Here is a 20506-nt window from a genome sequence, read left to right on the forward strand (position 1 = left end):
ACCTAAAAAAATATTATGGAAGAAATGCGGGAGAGCAGGGATAAGAGAAGCGACTGTTGCTGTGTTGGCGTCTTAACAATTCAGGAGTTTGGAGAATGAGGAAACGTGTAGATATATTTATATCGGTTAATTCGGTGAAAGAAAATACGTGCGGAATGCGGTTACCGAGTGCTCTTTCCCTGCCCCAGAGGAAAAACAATATCGACGGTGAACGCGTTGCAGACGTACGTCGAAAAAGAAGAGCAGAGTGAATTTGTTTGGTAGTTGATTCTAACTTGGGCTCGTATTAGGATTGATTGGACTTGGGACATAGGGATTTTCTTTAGAACAGCTGATAAAAACAGTATGAGGAGGAAAAGAGGCGCAGGCCTTAATAGCTGCCCAGCAACCATTAAACAGATTGTTGTTGTGGGCGATGTTACTAAAGGAAGTGCAAGGACACTATGACATTCTTTTTCGTCCCCACTTTGCCGTTGTCAACTACACATTTTTTGCCATAAGCACGCGATAGGTGGAATACCATTCGCATTCTTGGTTAATCGCTGATTTCGCTGCTGATAAATTCGACTTCGCACATGGATATCACAGTGCTGATTATCTATCCAGTCTTGAAAATTTCTGAAAAACATGCAAGGTTACGACCTTGTAAAAAAAATAATCACGTCGTTATCAGAATTTTTTTTAGATCCAGTGGACGTGGAAGGATTGGAAATCTGGGAATCCTCAGTCATCCGGAGCTGGTTGACAAATCTTTTGGCGAATAAAGTGGGCGTGAAACTAAGGGCAATCCTTTTATCAAAAGGAAGCAGTTGTTTTCTCTCATCGGGGAGGATTAGTCACATTTGACGCATGGAATTTCTCGTTTCGTGGGAGGAGATTATTGGGCTTCTCCCAATCGTCTGTACTGCCACACGAATGTTTGCCGCAAAGAGCCACCATAGGCTGAAACCAATAGAGTCATTTTCAACACACGCCTAGTCAAACGCACTGGAAGAATGTCATGGAATTTATCGCAAGTGATGATTTGTTTATACTCAACGGATAGTTAGGTAAATCTATTAGTTATGGACAAATACGAATGTAATAGGAATAGTCCTTTATTAACATTCATCAAGTAAAAGGAGAGCGTTACGCTTATGATTTTGCATAGCGCGTTTTAAGCACCGTTTTCTTCAAGTTAGAATCCTCGTAACGCTATGTGCTGTGTCTGTTTGACCTTACTTCCGACGTGTTAGTTTTCCTGGACTATTTCAGCTTCACTTGAACCAACTCTTGAATCTGGCCAGCTGTGGCCAGCGAGGTGAACAGGCAGTCCTGGGAAGACAGCCACTTGGTTGGGAATGTTCTTTCGGCTCATGTCTTTTCTCACAACATGCCGAAGCAGCCGTGGGAAGGCTCTCCTTCCGTGTTGTCAACTCACGTTCAAATTTGAACATGTGATTAGAAGCGATTCTAGTAGATCTGCGTGACGTGCAAAAGAGCAAGAGTTCTTTAAGAGTAAAATTGTAGGACAACTGAATAAACAAGAAAAATTAAGCGCAACACTCGGGGTTCGCTGTCCTACACGTTTACTGGAGACACACACATGGAGAAGCTTTAACTCTGTGGTGATACAATTGTCGGTTCACATTTTTCTTATTGGTAAAATATAGCGGTAGAGGTAAGCGAGATTGATTTCAGCATTTTCATTGGTAATAGTCTTTACGAATTTGTGCTTTATCTGATGTCAAATTGAAAGCGCTGGCATTGTAAGTCAGGACAGTCTATGACATGCCGAAACAGATATCAAGGACGATTGTGGATATCAAGGTGATGTAGCTACACAAGGCTCTCTGATCATGCTCTTCGCTTAATTTTGCAGGTTACATTACGTGAGTAAAAGGAACGTGTAGAAATTTTCAATTTTCTGAAGCACCACCTAGTATTCTCATGATTGAAACATTTTATTGTGATCTTTTCATGAAAAAATTGCGTGTTGAATTATTGCAAGTCTTCTGCAAACGGGAACTAGGGAGAATTATTACGCCCGCGTTATGGATACAAAGTATTACTATCCGTCTTTCAAACATGGCAATAAAAGGCGTTACAAATAATGAAAAGAATAGCGCGGCGAGTGTCAGTACCAAAAGTATGACAAGATAGAACGTTGAGTTGTAGCTTCTTCCCTTTTAATGACTTTTACTGATGGTTCCATGAAAGAAAAACGATATTTCCATGATTTTTTCGACGGCAGAGGCTGACCCTCGACCTGGTTCGATTGGCTGGCGTTGGCAGCCATATCGTCACGTCCGTTTTCATGGGCTGGCTCAGTCTTCTTGGCAGTAGGAATAGATGATTTAGTTGTCTCAGTAATATACGGTTTAGACGTAGTGGTGGCAGTCATTCTCGGATGGATGGCAGGGTTGTCTAGAGCATCCGCGTTCGACAAAGGAGTTTTTGTGGTGGTCACTGGAGACGTTAGCTCCTTCTGAATCTTGGGAATCATGCACATAATAAAGTAAGGATGAACAGGAATCGGTTCGTATGGATTTCGAACCAGAACAATTTGATAGGAAGACTTTCCGTTGTCTTCGTCATTGATGCTGATAATAACTGGCAATTTTACTCCGTTTTCCGACAGGTCACCTTGAATACTTTTAACCAAGATAAAAGGCTGGAAGAAAGGAGGAAGCGACGAACTAGTGTCCATTGCAACTACCACCTGAAATTCGGCCCAGATGTTCTCCATATCGTCGTGATTTGGAGGGCCCATAAGAGGTAACAGATTGGACTGAAGCGGTACAGATTTTGGAACTATGCCGATTGGACGGTTTCTTTCACGTGAATGGACGAAAATTTCAGGCCGAACAGCTGAAAGTTCAAAACTGTCTGGCACTTGGAATAGTGGCGTTTCCGGATGTCTTTCCGTGAACTGTTCCAGAGAGCGGAGTAGAATCTTTTCGGCAGTACGAGTAAGAGGAAGCGGTGATGGCGGAGTTACAAAGTCAACAGCTGAAGGCCGTAGGAATTCCAGTGGAGGGATTGACAACATAGGCATCTGCTGTTGAACTACCGTGTTCCGAAATGACGGCTGATTCGTCTTGGAAGGAATGGCAGGCGGAACGCGCGATTGCACTTGTTGCGTAGCGAGAGAGTAAGACAACGGATGCGAATTAGGAAGGAAGCCCAAGCACACGTAGGAAGCCGCCGAAAATTCAGATTTCCGATTGTATCGAACTGCTACAAGATGTGAATTGATTGGATTGAAGAAGCCCCCTGGATAGCGTAACCGTGGAAAATTGTAGCCTACAATCCGGGCGTTGTGAGGTAGAGGTTCGGTTTTAAACTTGATAACGATGAGCTCAAATTTTTCTGGCAAAACCTGGCCGTTTGGCAAGGCCAGGACTAACTGAGAAACTTCAGGTATTTTGACGTCGTCGACCCAGAGAAAGTTCGCAGTAAGTTGTTCGTTTTTTGGTAACAGGCCCAAAATTTGATGACCTGGAGTGTTAAACGGAGCAGCCACTACACTGTAGTTCGGGATGTATGGAAGAGGTAGGTCTTCTTGGACTGCTGGAGATAACCCCTTCCTGCACGGAGTGGCTGTTGGCAAAGAAATGTCCTCCTTCAATACGTTGAAATCGTCAAATTCCTGGAATTTTTGCAAAACGAAACATCATCTAAACGTGTTCCACGGAGAACGGAAAATTCAAAAATATTTCTGTTTACGGGGTGTTTAGTCAAGCCAGTGCCTAGTGGTGACATAAATATTTTCATTGGTGCTTGGAACGATTCAGCAGGATCAAAAATGTCGAGAATCGAATCTTCATCGGGTGTTAAAACATCGTCAAGACTTCTCACAAAGAGGTCATTAAAATCATTACCGAGCCGATTGAACCAAAATGGAAATGCTGTGCTGTTTGTTACGAAGAAGGCAATCACTAATACAGCTCCGATTTTCTACGTTGCAAAACGAGCAAATTAGGAATTCATAGCGTTACAATAAAAGTAGTTGAACAGCAATCCTTGGCTTACCTTCATCTTCGGCAGTTGGCGTGTATACTGTAAAATCGGCTGGATAGAAAACTCTCTATATACCTGTTTCGCCTTCTAACAATTAAGCCTACCTTTGAAGAATTGCAAGCACTTCCAAGAACTAATACTTCATGGCCTTTTCTGCTTGATTTCATCAACGAGCAATTAATAGTCTGATTCTTCAAAACAATAAGTTAGGAACGCAGTACGAAGTTTTAATGCTAGAACTCGTAGAGACAAGGGTATTTGGATTGTTGTCCAAATATTCTAGGGCATGGTGCAAAATGAACTTATTCTAGGAAACCGTTGGCATTGCTAAATGAGGGAGTTTAGTAGCATACACATTATTGACCTTTCTGTATACCATTAGTAACAATAACAGTTGCTATAAGTATGTGTGCAATCTCAGACAGCTCATGCTTTGGAAAAGAATGGAGGGTGCTTTGCTTAATTTACCAGAATGATCTCATGAAGTTCAGAGCTGTGTTTGTATTTGGCACCCAGCATCTTGTTTTGCAGCTGATGTTCAACTCCTAAGCGTCCAAAATTAATAATGATTCCGGTTGTTGTGTTACCGAATGGATTGGAAGGAATATTTAAACATTGATGAAAGGTATCCTAATGCAAATATGAGAAATCTCGTATTTAAACTCATTAAAGGTTGTAATTTCCGATGTTAAAATAAATTTAACTAGAGAATCAGGTTGCCAAAAGTAACGAAAAAACGCAATTAAACTTCGATAGAGAAAGAAAGTAAGAGTAATAAAGCTACAAAGTACATATTCAAACAATCTGGTATCTTTTATTTTAATCAGCAGGTAGGGTGATAACAAAAAATACGTATTATGCCGACGAAAAGTTTCAAATTTGTATGGAAATCCGTAAAGCGTACGTCTCTCTAATCGTTAGATTCGTTATCGTAACCACGGTGTACCAAGGAATGTCCTGTACATTGTCCTTGTAGTGTACACCATGTCGTAACTGGAGCCGCTAAGTAAAGTTTATTTTGGTATACGTTGCAACGTCGATTTAATTTTATTAAACTGACGATTTGTCGGTCTGCATCAAGCTTTTGTGAGGTTTCATTTCTTCTTATTAACAAGTTTGATCGTTTTTAAAGTATATGGTAAGACGATATTTGCCCTATTGGTTATCATTATTGTTACTTCACTGGAAGGTTTTCCATTGTTCAAATTTATGATTGTCCCAGCATATATGAGAAGTCCTCTTTAATGTTATTGTATCCTTAAAGCAGACATGGATCGCCATAGGGGATCTGCCTATCGGAGTCTTTCGTCATCAAATTACTCATCATCTGGTTATGCTCCAAGAAATTTTGATAATAACTATCATCGCAGAGGCCAAAGCAATGAAATCCCTCATCTTGGTTGGTCAAGTGAAAGAGGTAGCCATCCTGCATCTAAGGAACATGAAAGATATTCATCGTCTGAGAGAGGTGTTTTTTTTCTTGTAAACTGTGCCATCTAAATTGTTCTACATATAACATTTATTCTATAAAGGTGCTAAGAGAAGATATGAACATTCAGGAGACCATAAAAAATCATATAGCCATGTAAGTGTCTGCTTCAGTTAAAACTTTTATTCAGTGATGTTATTATTTGAATCAAACTAACGGTAATTTTTTTTCTACAGCATGGTCATGACCAGGAACCTCAACGAAAGTATCAACGTTCTAATGGGAGCAACAGTTTTGATGTAAGTTTTACTATTTGTGTACCATTTCTGTATAGCTGATTACTTGAGATGCCAGAACTGGATGTTAATTTTGTGCAGCAAGCATAATTCTAGGGAGATATTAAAACCCACGATGTGGGAGAATTCCTTGCTAGTAAGACATATTGAATCAACCAAACCAAGGAAGAAGATTTACATGAAAGATGTCTTAAATGGCGTGTTAAAACAAACAAATCTTGCTCCCTAACCCGTAGGATCGGAGTAATCAGCTTCACCATCGCTCGCAATATGAACAAAGCTCGTCGAGTAATCGTGGCCGTAACTACACCTACGAAAACAGCCGACCAAGCAGTCATGATCATGATTCGAATCTATCTCAACGACGTGCTAATGAAAACCGCCGGTATCAGCAGCGTGGTGTTGGCTCCAGCGGTGGCCATCGAGGAAGTGGAGGTTTTATTTCATCTCGAGGAAGAGGGCGTGGACGGGGAGCTAATAGAAATCACAATGCTGGTTCGCATTCCAAAAACAAAGACTATCAAAGAGAAAAAAATGAAAATTCCCCATCCCCAAACCGGCTGTCTATAAAAGAAGAAGCTACATGTGCTAGCGACGTTCCCTCGTTTTCACCTAGTCGTCAACCACCAGAAAACAATCTTGATGCAACGTCTAACAAAGTCGCCGTGGCTCGTTCGGAGAGCGACAAATCAACGAGGTAAATCAAATGCAGAAATGATATAAGGACAAAAAGCGGAACATGAGATTCCAAGCATTTTTCCTCGACTAAAAGGAAAACTATTACGGAGGAAATCACCTGATAACTGTAAATTACAAACAATTATGAATTAACCATGCACAGAAGCAAATATCGAACCTTTCGGAATTTAACTCTACCAGACGCAATGGAGCAGCAAAATGCATCCGGGGTTCTGAACTTACTCCAAATTTTTTTTTTCTATTTTTTTCCTCACCCTTATTCGCCCTGTCACTTTGCCGCAGCTCGTGTTCATCAGCTTTTAGATTGATAATTCTAATTCGTTATGCTCGTTGTCGAGAGCAGTACGTTGTTTTCTATTGCTTTAGGCGATTTAACATAATTGTTATGAATTCTTTCAGAGAACAAGAGGGTGATGGACATGAAAAGGCGATTGAAATTAAATTGGAAAAGGACGAAGCCATTGACGTAAGTAAAAAAATGGACGAGGATCAACTTTCTAGAACAGAAGAAGCTGAAAAAAAACCCGAGGTATCATTTCTAGTTTATTGTAGTTATTTGCATTCTTATATAGAGTTAAATACTTTCTCCAGACCGAGAGATCTCCGAAACGAAAGGGTACATCTAAGGAGTTCCCAGAGCATTTCATCAGGTTGCAGTGCCCCCATTGCAACCAACGATCCGTTACATTTAGAGTAATTTATTTGAAATTAGGCGATTTCTAATATGCGTAAAATAATTCTTTTTATTTTTAAGGAATACATTCTTCATCTATCGTCACCACGACATGAAAAATCTCTTGAAAAGATTTCGCTGCAACATCGAATGTCGCTAGCCAAGTTGAGAACTCGACAGCGCAAAGAGCAGTTACAGATCGAGGCTCAAACTTCTCGCTCATCCCACAAAAGTCAGATGAACTTCTGTGCCATTTGTAAACTCTGTCACAGTGAAAGTCGTCCGAATCATGAAATCACGGAATTACATAAGGTATTCATCGATTATACATGATGCGCCGTCATGAAAGTCAATTCACCTTGTCCTGTCTGTTTCTTTTCTCAGATCATCAAGAATTTTCTAATGCCCTATTGTCCAATATGTCGAGTCAATTTTAAGTCTCGAATGCTGTATGAGAAACACGTCGCTACTTTATCGCACATTAAGGTAATTTTCGTCTTAAATTCGTCAGACCTATGTTAAATACTAACATTTTATAATGTTTTTACAGAATAAGGTTAACATGGAAAAGAGCTACGAACGCCGCCGTGAAGAAGAACGCAAACATGATAGGAACGGCTTTGAAAAGGAGGAAGTTATATTAGACTTGGAAAATTTCATGACGCTTGATGCCGTTGGCAGCGTTGACGGTATGCAAATAATGTACACAACTCTGTTACATTTGATTGACAGTTTATTTTGGGTACAGGTGACAATGATAATGGGTTGTCGTTAGAGGAAACCGCTGTCGGTCAAGAGTGTGTGAAGAAAGTCGAGGCATTTTTTTGTGACCTTTGTCAAAGATATTTAAGCCGAGTGGAACCTTTAGAGAAGGGTCTCGAGTTCCATTGTCGTACACGGTCGCATCACCGAGCCTACGAGGAACGTCAAAACAGCCACAAAGAACTCGAAGCTGGTGCCGAGGTGAGGAAAAGTTACAATATTTTGGTTAATAAAAATACATCATGACTTCGATTCTAACTTGTGTAGTCGGAAGGAGCTGTAGAAAAAGAAGGATTGAAGCGTTCAGAAAGCCAAGAACTTTTGCTAGTTGAAGCCGAAAAAGACATTGGCGAAATGTGTGATCTCATTGGCGATGAAGACCGAACCGCAGAAGAAGAGATCGGAGCCGTAAGAAACTTACCAAAATATTGATTCGGAAGACAACTAATAATGATGGTATTCTTTTTATATTTCAGTTGAGAGAGAGTAGTGGGAATGTCGAAGAACAAGCCCATAATGAAGAAAATCCTGAAAACACCCTAACAACAAGTAATGATACATGCGAACAGGACAACTCATCCATGATTTAGGAATGGATCCGTACGTGTTCTTAAGATAAATTGTTAGCATCCGCCTCGAGTTGAACTATCGATTCGAAGTCATGCAAACACATAAAAGGGCGTCACATATGTATGCCAAATGCCATTTGTTCTTATCTTCTATTTTGGTTAGAAATAAGCGCACACAGCCCAACATTACTTCGATTACATGGAAGCGAAATGGACTTAAACTCTGGTAATTAGTTTTGAGCAGTTCACTCCCTTTGTTTATGCGAAGTAATGTAACGTTGTCATTGATGTACTTTTAAATGACATTAAATTGAGAATGGAACTCTGAAACTTAGTCGTTTTCATTCTTTATAATATAAATCATTCATCCGTATACAATTCATAAGGTTTATTGTGCCATTGGATTAGCATGAATTGTCACGCTATTTAAATGTATATCTTTCAATGGGCGGTGATTTTTCGGATTAACCTGTATTCCGTCAAAAATTTGGTATAGAGAATAAACGGATAATACATCGTATTATTATTCTTACCGCCAGTTTTTCCAACTCGTCCAACACATCAAATCCATCTATAACTCTAAGGAAAACAGTAATTCAATAGACTGAAAAACAGGTTGATTATCATACTAAAACATAACTTACTTTCCAAATATTGTGTACTTTAGATCCAAATGCGGTTGTGGACCATAGGTAATAAAAAATTGACTTCCATTTGTGTTTGGTCCAGAATTTGCCATGGAAATATACCCTCGATTTTTATGTTTCAGTTCTTCTGAGAGTTCATCTTCAAATTTTCTACCCCAAATGGACATGCCTCCTTTCCCTGTGTTAGTAGGATCTCCTGTTTGCACCATGAATCCTTTAATGTTTCGATGGAAAAGGCAACCATTATAGTAATTGCTGGCACAGAGGGCTAAGAAATTCTAAACAAATAAAAATATTAAAACTTTTGGATAAGCAAAATGTCACTAAAGCAAATTTCCGTACCTCTGCTGCTCTTGGGGTTACATCACAGAACACTTCAATCTGTTTGATGTTATAAAATCATAACGCATAATGAGATTAAAAAATGCGAACCGACTTTGAAATTTTGAATCTGTAATGCCTTAAATACCTTAATATTGCCCAGATCAGTGTGAAGCGTGACAGACTGAAATGATAAATTCTAATTTAGCATTACGGCTCCAAACAAAAGGTGTACGATAGTTATGTACGAACCATTGTAGCGTTATCCTTGTTAGTATTAAATTTAACTACAGCAATATCACTTCTTCGTTTTATTGCAGTGATCTAGTGGTTTTAAAATTGCAATTTAAACAATTCTACTCATTTAAACACGGTTTTGTTTCAAACATAGACATGTTGTCTGCTTGAAGCTTGGTGGAGGATTCAGCATTGCCATTTGAACTTCTTTATACGTCGGGCTAAAAAATAAGCCCGACAAAATAAGCCCGGCTTTTCTATTTATTTTTTTTAAATTAAGATATTGCTATTAAAAATGTATGTTTTTTATTTAAAATTAAACAGGGATATCGAATATCGATTTGTTTTTGGGATTTATGGTTTATGAGTTATTCACATCCAAAGTGATTGTGATAAAGCTATTTTGATTCCGTTTTATTAAAAAACCGCTTAGTAGAAAAAAAAGTTATGTTTTATTCAGAATCAGCGCTTAATTTTGGTTATAGCAGGCTATTTTTCATCGAATTCCCAGTTAAATTTTTTTGCCCAATTTTTTGTACAAAAAGTCGGGCTTAAAAAGTCGGGCTTATTTTATTTTTGCTAAAATTTAACAGAACGAATTAAGAATAATTTCGATCAAAAATAAACGAGGAACACATATTCGGAATGTGTGTTCATCTAAAAAAGGTAAAAAGCTCCTAAAAAAGTAAGGCTCAAAAATAAACCCGACAAAAAATAAGCCCGATAAAAAAATAAGCCCGCTTTTTTCTACATATTTATTTTTATTTTTTTTTTACTTGAAAAATTGTTATAAAATAAATGCTTTTTTCTCAAAATTCAACAAGGATATCGAACATTCATTTGGTTTCTATTCCGGATTTATGGTTTATGAGTTATTCAAATCCAAAGTGGTTGTGATAAATTCATTTTGATTCCGTTTTATTAAAAAACCGTTTAATGGAAAAAAAAACTTACATTTAGTCGGGATTAGCGTTCAGTTTTGATTATAGCAGGCTTTTTTGTCAAATTTTTTATTCTAAATTTTTTAAAACAAAAAGTCGGGCTGAAAAAGTCGGGCTTAAAAAGTCGGGCTTAAAAAGTTGGACTTAAAAAGTTGGGCTTATTAAATTTTTTGCTACAATCTGTGAATACAGCAAATTACGCATGATTTCGATTCAATAAAAAGGAGGAACACATATTCGTTATCGGTATTTAATTTTGTTTTAGCGCAGAGGTACGGGGCTGAAACTACTAAAGTACTGGTTGTGTTTCGATGTTTACCAAACGTGTATGTCATACCAAATCCCCCATACCAAAGAACTGCACAGAAAACATGGATGAATAATTTCACAGTCTCACTGGAATTTATTCGACTACGTTGTCCGCCACTAGTTGATCTTTCAAACTCCAAAAACGCAAACGCATACAAGCATAGGATGCAAACCAAGAAAGGACAATCGGGAAAAGCGCGCAAAAGGCAGTCACGCCATACCAGGAAGCAGAGCCGTTTGCGAAATTTATCACCAAGGTCAATTTTCCCGAAATTCAGCCAAGATCTTACCTAAAGCGTTGGTTGTCGCTATCGCATGTTACCTTTAAGGACACGTTTGGATTTAAAAGGCATTATTGCGCTACTGGTATCTTGACATTTTGCAGATCGACTTTTTTGGTGGACATCCATCACTCACAAACATGTACTTAAGAGAATGAAGAACAATAGCGCTGATATGGTATCTTTTTTATTACTATAATTATCGTTACAAAAACGTTGAGAATCGATTTAAAAACCTTTTTCTACCATCCTTCCCCCATCAAAAAAAAAAAAATTTAAATAAAGTGCGACATGCGAAATGAAAAACGATTCTTTTAAACCGACAATGCCCAAAACCACGTAAAATAAGGTAGTTCTGCCTTTTGTTTAAATCAATTTCATTTACATTTCCTCGTCGAAATGCATACTTCGTCAGCGAACTGGCATTCTCGGTTGGTTCCTTTTGTTTGTTCTTTTCATGTAAAGCATTCAGGATTTTATGCTTATCAATGCAACAGAAGTATCAGCCAAAATCCTGAAGAGTACGCATAATTATTTCCTCTGTAGCCTAATGTAAACGATGCCAATCCAAAAGTAAAGTCAAGACATGCTATTCTACTGTAGGCATACAGCTCACTTTTGAGAGAGTTGCATGTATGTTTACATGGAAATATAAACAATAGCACTATAGACAAGACGAATTCTTTTAAAGTAATACAATTTGCGTGTACGCAACAGGACTGATGATTCTCTTTCAAAAATTCCAATAGCCCCATTAATGCATGTTCACGAAACCGGGCAATCGACACTGTGACCAGTGGCTACTTCCTGATCAATACTTGATTATTTCGTTGCGGCTATTTTCATTCCTATACATCCATTAAACGATAAAAAAAAGAGGCTCTACATTTTGGATTACCATTGTTCGTGAGCCAAATGGCCTTACGTACTACAATTTTCACATTTTCATACCGGTGAAAACCTCAGCGTACCTTTAGTTATAGGCTAATAAAAAAAAATAATAAGCATCCAAAGCCTCATGTAAAATTTTATCAATTAAAGAAAAGCAGAGAAAACCATGTTATGCCTTCCTTCATGCGTCACGTCTCACTGTTTTTTTTTCACGAATTTAGACGTGCAAGCAATGGATATTTTTTCTTGTTGTCCCGACAAATGTGTAGCTACGTGAATAACTTTAATTACAATGACTGCCAGATACGCGGCTCTCGCGGGCATTCTTCGAACGCGTATCCGTGAAACAAGTAGCACGCCACAAATCAATTACGCGTCTACTTCGCCAAGATGAGAACAGCTTTCATCCACGGATTGCCGATAGCGAAAGCTGTCTGCATCCGCCATACTTTCCTCGCAAAGATCTATGTCGACGGAGAAATTTCGTGAGTGAGACAAAGAAATGAGTAGCTCCGAGGACACTGATTATCTCTTGTTCTGATGCTTCTACCTTCGGCATTGCGAGGCCGAATCAAATAAATTGTAGATTTGCATCCATCCCTAGTATTATATAACCTTATCACCACGCAGCAGTGTCAAAGCAGCGGATAAAACAAAAGGAAAACAAAACAAAAAGCAAAGACCGGTACTCCGGTAGGCGATTTCCTTTCGTCAAACTCGGCTACTGTTTGTGAACCACTGGGGAATTGAATAGAAAAATAGTCCCTCGTAATCAACAACGGGCGGCTGTGGGGTTTTTTTTTTTTAGGGGAAAACATGATTTTATTCTTTTTATTCTCGTAGAAGCTCTATTCATCAAGTGGTCCATTGAATAACGCGGCGTATCTGTATGAGACGACGTTTTCCTTGGCCAGTTTGCGCACGAACGGAAGTAACGGTGTAAAAAGCTTTTCTTTTATTTTCTTTGGTCATTCAACTTGTTGCTCGCTGTACGATCCACATTAATTCCTCGTCATTGTCAACATCTCTACCTAACTTTTGTTCAATAGTCGGTAAGAGGTGGGACTGGTTTCTTCTTCCAACACCATGACAAGAGCGTGCGTGATAATGCTGAGACAAACAACAACGGAAGAAACGCATCGATTTGACGATTTTAAACGTTCCACACAATGAGAATCGAAATTACCAGATTAATGGAATTCGTTTCCAGGTATAACGTGCATTTGTATGGCTAGGGAACATATTTATCCCCACCCGGAGAAGACTAAACTCGTTGGAAAACCTTTTTTTTTTAAACATTGGAGCCAATAGTTCCTCGTCTATGCTAACACTTGAAAAGCGTCTGAGGTAGAGTCAATGTGAAGAATGTCTGGAATAATTGAGTGTATCTACCACTCGACTGCGTCCACTTGAAAATCGATGCAGACGATGATATAAATACAAGTCGTTCGTTCAGCACAAACCCTTTTGCACGGCCGGAAGGTTGTACTCGTAGGTGGTAGTTCACCTCTCGCTGAAAATAATCGATGTTTGCATGACGTGTTGGGAAGACTATAGTCACAATAAGAACTGAGCGCGTGTGCAGCGAGCCTTCGGTAATAAATATCCGTCAACATCAGGAGTGCTTCAGACACGTACAGTAACTTGAAAATAAACGGATTATGGCGTCGACCCCATTACGAAAACGACCCTTCTCTCTCGTACTTTGAAAACTTGGACGTAAATGATCCGCACGCGAGTGCACGAGCATTTGACCGAGTAGAGTGTATCTTTAACTATCCGTTTTCAACACCGCCTTAATGGAGTCAGCTTTTGCCCATCGTCGTGTTCCGGCTTTTCTCCTATAGGGAGGAGCTGGAAATAAGCATTTCACTGGATCGTTATTTATTTGACACTTTTGTTTCCAAGTGTCTCTCGTCTTTCATCGTCAAGCCATCTGATGCAAATCGTCCGGTGCATCCGGGCGGAAAACTAACACCATCGCGTGTAAGAAGCTGCTCTGTGCTGACGGACGGTTAGCCAGCTCATTATTATTAGATTACAGGCGAAAACACGCGTCCTCGTGCATACTACAAAGCCAAACGATTGGCGGAAAATCAAGTGCGATCGCCGATTAATGCATCTAGATAGCACATGAATCCCTCTCACTTGGCCCAGCAACGAAGGGCGAATTCTTCGATGTTTATCGATGAATAATTTTCTAACCAACAACAGGAAAAAGAATCCCCAGCGGTGATGCTTTCTTCTTCCTTTTGCTATCTAAACGATCGAAGCACCTGATGTTGCCCATCGAGGAAGGAAGGACGAAACCAAAAGAAAAAAAGATCGAGGAGCGCATGAATAGTGAGGGAGTACAAACGATAAGAACTTTGTAAGCCTCAAGATCCTATCTACGAGCTACTAACGCATCCCCAGAGGCTCAACGGGGAAAAAAAAGTGAACATACAACAATATTCAGACATTTAGCGTTTTGCCGGATCCTCTCCGGTGGCATCCGCTTGCATTTTGAAGTTGGGGAAGGCTAGTTTGAAGGACATCTGGTGCGGTCCTTCAAGTCCATTAGAAGAACCAGCTTGAAGGTCTTTTGGCTCAACAATGTGTGCGATAGGAAAACGATTGTCGCTGTTGAATCGGTCCTTTAAAAGAAATGCAGGCGTTTGCCCATTTTCAGAGAAGGAAATGAAATTGTGTTGGTGTGATACTGTGAAAACCTTGTTGGCTGTACACAAAAAATTTTATGTTTCAAAGCACGATTTAAAAGATGGTCTGTCCATATACGTCGTGTTCGGTAATCGATTCGATCAGATTCAGGATGTGCTCTTTTGCGTTTTTCTCTTTGATGACTTTTTTTTTTTTTTTACTAGTCATCTCAACAACGGTCTTCCACGTTACGATACGTGCACGGAAGCCAATAAACAAACAATGTGTTACTAGTTATGGTTCCAAAGGACAAAGACAAAAGGAAAAGAGTAAATAGTCTGACCATATTTGCTTAGTCCTTCTTCGAATTATTTTCTCTTTACACGTGCGGTACAACATGTACGTGTTATTTCTTTGAAAAAAAAAAGTACTGTACGAAAAAAGCAGAAAGGGAAAAAAAAAAAAAAAAAAAGGAGGGGAGAAACTAGCTTTTCCGGTCGAGACTGAGTTGTCCGCGCGGCCGAGGTTTAATTGGCACCCATCATTTCCGGTGATTGGGTCGGACGTGAGAGCGTACAATACAAATACAACCGACGCGCTAGGGACGGTAGGGAGGAAGGATTTGCCTTTTTATGTTTGTGGGCTTGACAGAAAATGGAAGGAAGGGGACAGGAAAAAAAAAAAGCAAAAGAAGGCGAAAGAAGGAAACGAACAAAAAGGAAGACATTCTTTATTATTATTTTTCCCTTTTCTAAATAAAAACGTTTTCTTTTTAAAAAGAAAAATAAAAACGAGGCTTATGGAAAGGTATATACACAGGAGGCGGATTTAGGAGGACTTCTCAGAGGTCTCAACCAAGTCCAACACCTCTTATTGGAAAAACGAAAAGAAGAAGAAGAATAAAAAAAAACAGTGGACAAGACATTTTGGTGTTGAAGGCAAAAAGAAAACGAAAATAAAAAAAATGGAAAGAAAAGGGAGGTGATTGTGTTTAGTGGTGGTTGTAGTATAAAGCGGTCGAGTAAAGCTGGGTGGAGTTGGTTTTCCGCGAACGGAGCCCTATATTGACTGTCAAACGAGCGACTAACCAAGAAAACGCCCATCGCTATCTCCTAAAGCCACTTCGGGCGCATTGAAATGACGGACAACATCACGCACGCCTTTCTTTTTGCCTTTTTTTTTTTTTTTTTACATACAAAATAGTTCTACTAGATATAGTTTCGAACCGCTTTGGAATGAAAAACATGAATCAGAAAAAAAAAACAAAGTTAAGGGTGGTAGTCGACAAATCACGCTCGCACAAGAAAATCCACTCGACATTATCGGTCCCTTGTCTTTGATTTTCAAAAGAACGAACATGTACGAAAAAAAACAAACAACTGATTTGTTTAACATTGCTTTTTCTTTGTACGCTGCCTAGCAAAAGCTTTGCGTGTTTGGCAACTTCTTATTAGCATTGATACATGGATTTCTCAGGTGTGTTTGTTTTATTCCAAAAGTTTTACGATGCAGAGAAAATGTGCGCGTTGTTCCTTTCCTCTGTTTTAATCTATTCAATTTTATATTTCCAAATAAGAAAAAAAAAAACTTGCGCGTAGCACTAAAAATATTAAAAAGAAAACAAACAAAAATTGAAAAGAGAAGAAAGCAAAAAGAGTAAATATAACGCACATAAGAAACGCGAGCTGTCAGCTGCTCGTTGCCGAAAATTGTTGAGAGGCTTTTCAGTTGCTCCATGGGCTATACTACTACTGCTACGTATAAATATATGGCCATCGTTCGAATTGCTATCGCATGTTGTTGTTAGCTAAGGACGAGGTGTTGCCAATGACGGGCCGTACGCCAAGTCAAAGACGCTACGGCGCCCGACAGTCTCCCTGTCTGCCGGCGTCTCCTGCCCGATATTTCGTTTCTTCATCATCATTTTTGGTGAGACGCAAGAGGCTGACATAAGGGGCCAAAAACGAACGTCAGGCCGGCGTCATGGCGTCGTGGCGTCACGATGAAAAAACCAAACAAACAAAAACAAAAACAAAAACAAAAACAAAAAAAAAAAAGGAAAAACAGATGCGAAGGCATCCGGAATGAGATAAGCTAACGTTGTTTATTATGTTGGCCGACGCCATAGTGACGGCGAAACAGAGGCTTGCTGGACCATGCCAAGTCTCTTCCTCTTTTGTTATTATGTGCTTTTGCACGTCGAAACGTTAATACGAACTTGACCTTCAAGTGACCCACCATGGCAGCGTGTATGTATCTATTTTTTTATGGCTCTTGTTCGCCTCACGCTCTGCTCCAGCGGGAGGTCTTTCCTCTTGCACAATTATGCGCGATTTCCTTTTCGGTATTGTTTTTTTTTGTTGCTATTTTGAATATTTCAATGTGTATCTTTAACTTGTTTTTAACTATCCATCTTCTTGTACTATTGATTTTTTTTGCTTTCGACTCTCTCGCAAAAGATTTCTTGTTTCCATGTATACTTGTTGAATGGCCAATCATGTTTTGACGATAGAAAAAAAAAAAGCATAGAGATTATATAAGAGAAATTCTTATTCCTATTTTCGTCTGCGTTCCATCATCGTATACCAAGGACGTAATATTACTACGCACAGACTCTATCCAGATGCGATAACTGTCGACAGATTCCCCTACATCGCTCGCTGATAGGCTCGTTTCCCTCTTCTCATATAGAGAGATGTGCCACGCGCCTGACGGGTGCGCTCGCTATAGGCCTGTGCATATCGCACTCTATAAAAGAAGGTAGAACGAAGCGTGAAGAATTCGGAATATGCAGGAAACATGGAAAAGACTAACAACCTTGACGGAGGCGAAACTTTTTCCAAACAGCAACAAACAAGAGAGAGAGAGAAAAAAGACGATTAAAAGGAATGCGGACAAGCGGATTCGTTGAGAATTTGATGACAAGCGATGTACGCACGCGAACGGTACATGCCCTTTTTATTTTTAAGATTTTCTTTTTCTCCATTCTCCGTGGAAAATTCCAGACAAGAAGTTGCGAGAAGGATTGGCCTGTCTCATTCTCAATGTTTCGTATACTAATACGGGCACCATTATTCATGGCCCTGGATTTGCCATCATCATCATTAAAGGCACGTTCACATCGTTCCCGTCCCGGGACCTTGTTGAATGTTGATACTTGGCGAGCGCGCGTCGGGAGCGAGCAAGCACGGCTACATATGCAGCTGGCAGTTCCGCAAGTTTCACATCGGTCGTTTTACATCAACAATGATTTATATTAAGGAGGCGGTAATCTATACTGAATTGTTTATACAGCAGCCAAAGCTTTCTTTTCTGTCGTTCTTCCTACTATTAGTTATTCGTTTCTTTTTTGTTTCTCTCTTTCCCTTTCTTTTTTGTTTTCTTATTTTGTCTTAGGAATGTATACAAATGCACGCGCAGAGGCCCTTACGTCAGCTCGCATCTTCTGCCAACGGAACACGGAGCTCTGCGTCCCGACTGGACGTCGCCCGTGCTCTTTCATCATCTATTCTCTCGTGCACGGCCCCCATATGTGCGCACGTTATGTCGACTCCCGCACGCATCGATCAAAATGATAATCCTGACAAAACAAAACAACAACAAGAAAATAAAAAATGTTTCAACTGGGTAGAAGAAGAAGGGAACAAACACATCAAACGCTTCTCTTTACACGAAGGAAACTGCAACGAAAATGGGAAAAAATGAATAACAATCCAACAAAACAAAAGTATAACCAAAAAAAAAAAAATTGTTGAAGGAAGAAAAACAAGAACTCGTCAGTTTAGAGAAGAGAATAACAGAGAACAACACGAAAGAAAAAAAAATCGTACGTATTTGCTGTGCGTTATGTCGATGTGTTTGATTAACTTTTCCTGTGGGGGTTGTGCCAGTGTTTGACCACGTTTGTCCAACACCCTCAATCTTTTCTTTTATGCTTCGGTCGATAGCCCTATGACTCTCTCTTCTTCTTTGTTCCTTGTATTTCTTTTTTTTGTTTTTGAGGTATTAAATGGCGAAGAGCTTGAGGATTTTGTATCTCACCGCTGGCATACAAAAACGAGCATTGCAGTACATTACGGTGGTTGTAAAGTATTTTATAGGCCTCTACGTTATTTCGTTGGGAGATGATTACGTTTTCGGCGTGGCGTACAGAGACCTAGAGAACAAGCGAGCAGTTAGTGGGAATGATGAAGAAGATGAACAAATGCTAGGTTACGTATACATACCATTATGGAATGAGACGGGCTTTACCGTGCCCTGTGCGTACATGTTTTATCCCGTCCGAGTCTTTTCTTTTCCCATGTATATTCCTCCCCTCATCATTGACGACCTTTTTATCTTGATAGATGAACCTTCATTTGTCTAGATTGCTGCTTGTATAGGAAAAAAAAAAAAGGAAGATGAAGAAAATAATAATAAAAAGAGAACGCGGAGAAAGAGAGTGTAATAGTAGACACTAAGCCGATTAGATTCTCGGATTTTTTTTTTTTGTGTCTGTATGCATAAAATACTATTTCTTCATTGTAAAGCGATGGGGAACAGGAAAACGGGTAAAGAGAGAAGAGTCCATTGAGTTTCAGGAAGGCATACCATAGAATGAAAAGAGGAGGAAGGTATATACCTTTAAAGAAGGAGATGAAGCAGACAACAGACCTAGGCCAGCACCAAATACAACAAGCATCCAATAGAAGAAGTCAGGATTTAAGAAGAAAAAAAGGGAGAGATTGTGTAAATATATATATTTAAAAAAAAAAAAGCAACAACGGTGGGTAGATGGAAAAGAAAAGAAGGGATTTACGGTGGTGAATGGATTCCGCCTCCACTGTCGTGACGTGACTAGAAAACTCCTTTGATTCTCATTTTTTTTTTTGGCATTAGTTAAAAAAAGGAGGGGGAGGGGGGAGACTACTGTGACATCCGCTTCTATTTTTTATTTATTTATTTACAAAAATTATTTCATGTTGTGTTTTGAAATCTTTGCCTTTTTCTATCGTTCTTTTCTTAAAGACACTAAAATAGAATTGACCGTGCCGACTCTGCCGGACCGCGAAGCTAAAGCCCCTCGCATTTCTTTATGTATCCATCATGGATTCCTTCGAACGCATCCGTTTTTCTATTTTCTTATTTATTTTTGTAATTTGACTTGTATCTTTTTCTCGTGCTCTTTTTTTTTCTTTCTTTATCTTTTAGTTCTCGCTCTTATTTTTGTGACACCACCGCAAGGGATTCTATATATGCGTAACAAATCGTTGCTCACTCTATTCTCCAGGAGGCTCAGGATTTACCTTTTCTTTTTCCCCTTTTTCTATCTTCTTGTTCAGCGCACATACACGCAGCCCTTAGCATTGCGTTTATATTGTACGGTAACTGTAGACACAGATTCAATCTCCTGTAGCAGGTTACAGATCGTCTAAGCCATTTGTTCGTTTTCTTTTCTATTTTTCCTTCTTTTCGCTTGGCTATCTCCTCGGAGTCAGCATTGATTCTTTTCCTGCGAGAGAGAGAAAAAAAACTAAACATAAAAGGCCTTTTTTTTTAAGCAGCGCGTGAATCGCCGCAACGCGTTCTACGCCCTACTTATACGATCGAAAATAGCGCTGCTATTCGTAGGCCTGTCACCAACCCGAGGTATAATTTCAAAAACGGATTACAAAAATAGGAAAAACGAGTGAGAACAAGATGAAACCTGTTCAATCAGCAAATTGAAGTAGTCGGAGACATTTTTACGAGTCGGCTGAGGGAAGAAATTGTTTTAAAAAAGTACATTTCCACAAGGGACCACCAATGACACACAGCAGTGAACCTTTCA

The 20506-nt window shown here is 39.4% G+C and overlaps 3 protein-coding genes across 4 annotated transcripts; 1 reads left to right on the forward strand and 2 right to left on the reverse strand.

Annotated features, from left to right (window-relative positions):
- Positions 1-1961: 1961 nt before the first annotated feature.
- On the reverse strand, positions 1962-4643 carry LOC130688809 (uncharacterized). The gene is made up of 3 exons (XM_057511848.2): positions 4015-4643; positions 3709-3939; positions 1962-3631 (listed from the first exon to the last, which is right to left on the reverse strand). The coding sequence occupies exons 1-3, from the start codon at positions 4018-4020 to the stop codon at positions 2117-2119; spliced, it is 1752 nt and encodes a 583-aa protein (XP_057367831.1). The 5' UTR covers positions 4021-4643; the 3' UTR covers positions 1962-2116.
- Positions 4644-5013: 370 nt separating this feature from the next.
- LOC130688181 (uncharacterized) lies at positions 5014-8760 on the forward strand. Of its 2 annotated transcripts, none has more exons than XM_057511179.1 (13): positions 5014-5140; positions 5270-5470; positions 5535-5587; positions 5668-5730; positions 5964-6424; positions 6826-6955; positions 7018-7119; positions 7181-7411; positions 7484-7585; positions 7650-7788; positions 7848-8062; positions 8129-8269; positions 8338-8760. In XM_057511179.1, the coding sequence occupies exons 2-13, from the start codon at positions 5272-5274 to the stop codon at positions 8449-8451; spliced, it is 1950 nt and encodes a 649-aa protein (XP_057367162.1). In that variant the 5' UTR covers positions 5014-5140; positions 5270-5271; the 3' UTR covers positions 8452-8760. The 2 variants fall into 2 exon arrangements, with proteins under 2 accessions (XP_057367162.1, XP_057367223.1); XM_057511240.2 differs by having other exon boundaries at positions 5055-5140; positions 5267-5470.
- An 18-nt stretch (positions 8761-8778) lies between these two features.
- On the reverse strand, positions 8779-9810 carry LOC130690977 (peptidyl-prolyl cis-trans isomerase-like 3). The gene is made up of 6 exons (XM_057513902.2): positions 9651-9810; positions 9547-9582; positions 9420-9458; positions 9075-9355; positions 8964-9009; positions 8779-8899 (listed from the first exon to the last, which is right to left on the reverse strand). The coding sequence occupies exons 1-6, from the start codon at positions 9651-9653 to the stop codon at positions 8819-8821; spliced, it is 486 nt and encodes a 161-aa protein (XP_057369885.1). The 5' UTR covers positions 9654-9810; the 3' UTR covers positions 8779-8818.
- Positions 9811-20506: the final 10696 nt, after the last annotated feature.

The sequence above is a fragment of the Daphnia carinata genome, chromosome 7 (assembly GCF_022539665.2).
Source record: "Daphnia carinata strain CSIRO-1 chromosome 7, CSIRO_AGI_Dcar_HiC_V3, whole genome shotgun sequence".
In the NCBI taxonomy this organism is placed as follows: domain Eukaryota; kingdom Metazoa; phylum Arthropoda; class Branchiopoda; order Diplostraca; family Daphniidae; genus Daphnia; species Daphnia carinata.

Bases quoted from the DNA above. Each gene is read 5' to 3' on its own strand.
- LOC130688809 (XM_057511848.2), bottom strand. The intron at 3,632-3,708 runs GTAAACAGAAAT...CAAAAATTCCAG, and splicing joins CTGGCTTGACTAAACACCCC to GAATTTGACGATTTCAACGT.
- LOC130688181 (XM_057511179.1), top strand. From the start codon at position 5,272: ATGGATCGCCATAGGGGATCTGCCTATCGGAGTCTTTCGTCATCAAAT. The intron at 6,425-6,825 runs GTAAATCAAATG...GAATTCTTTCAG, and splicing joins GAGAGCGACAAATCAACGAG to AGAACAAGAGGGTGATGGAC. The intron at 7,120-7,180 runs GTAATTTATTTG...TTTATTTTTAAG, and splicing joins AACGATCCGTTACATTTAGA to GAATACATTCTTCATCTATC.
- LOC130690977 (XM_057513902.2), bottom strand. The intron at 9,459-9,546 runs GTATTTAAGGCA...AACATCAAACAG, and splicing joins CTGATCTGGGCAATATTAAG to ATTGAAGTGTTCTGTGATGT. The intron at 8,900-8,963 runs GTAAGAATAATA...GACGGAATACAG, and splicing joins ACGAGTTGGAAAAACTGGCG to GTTAATCCGAAAAATCACCG.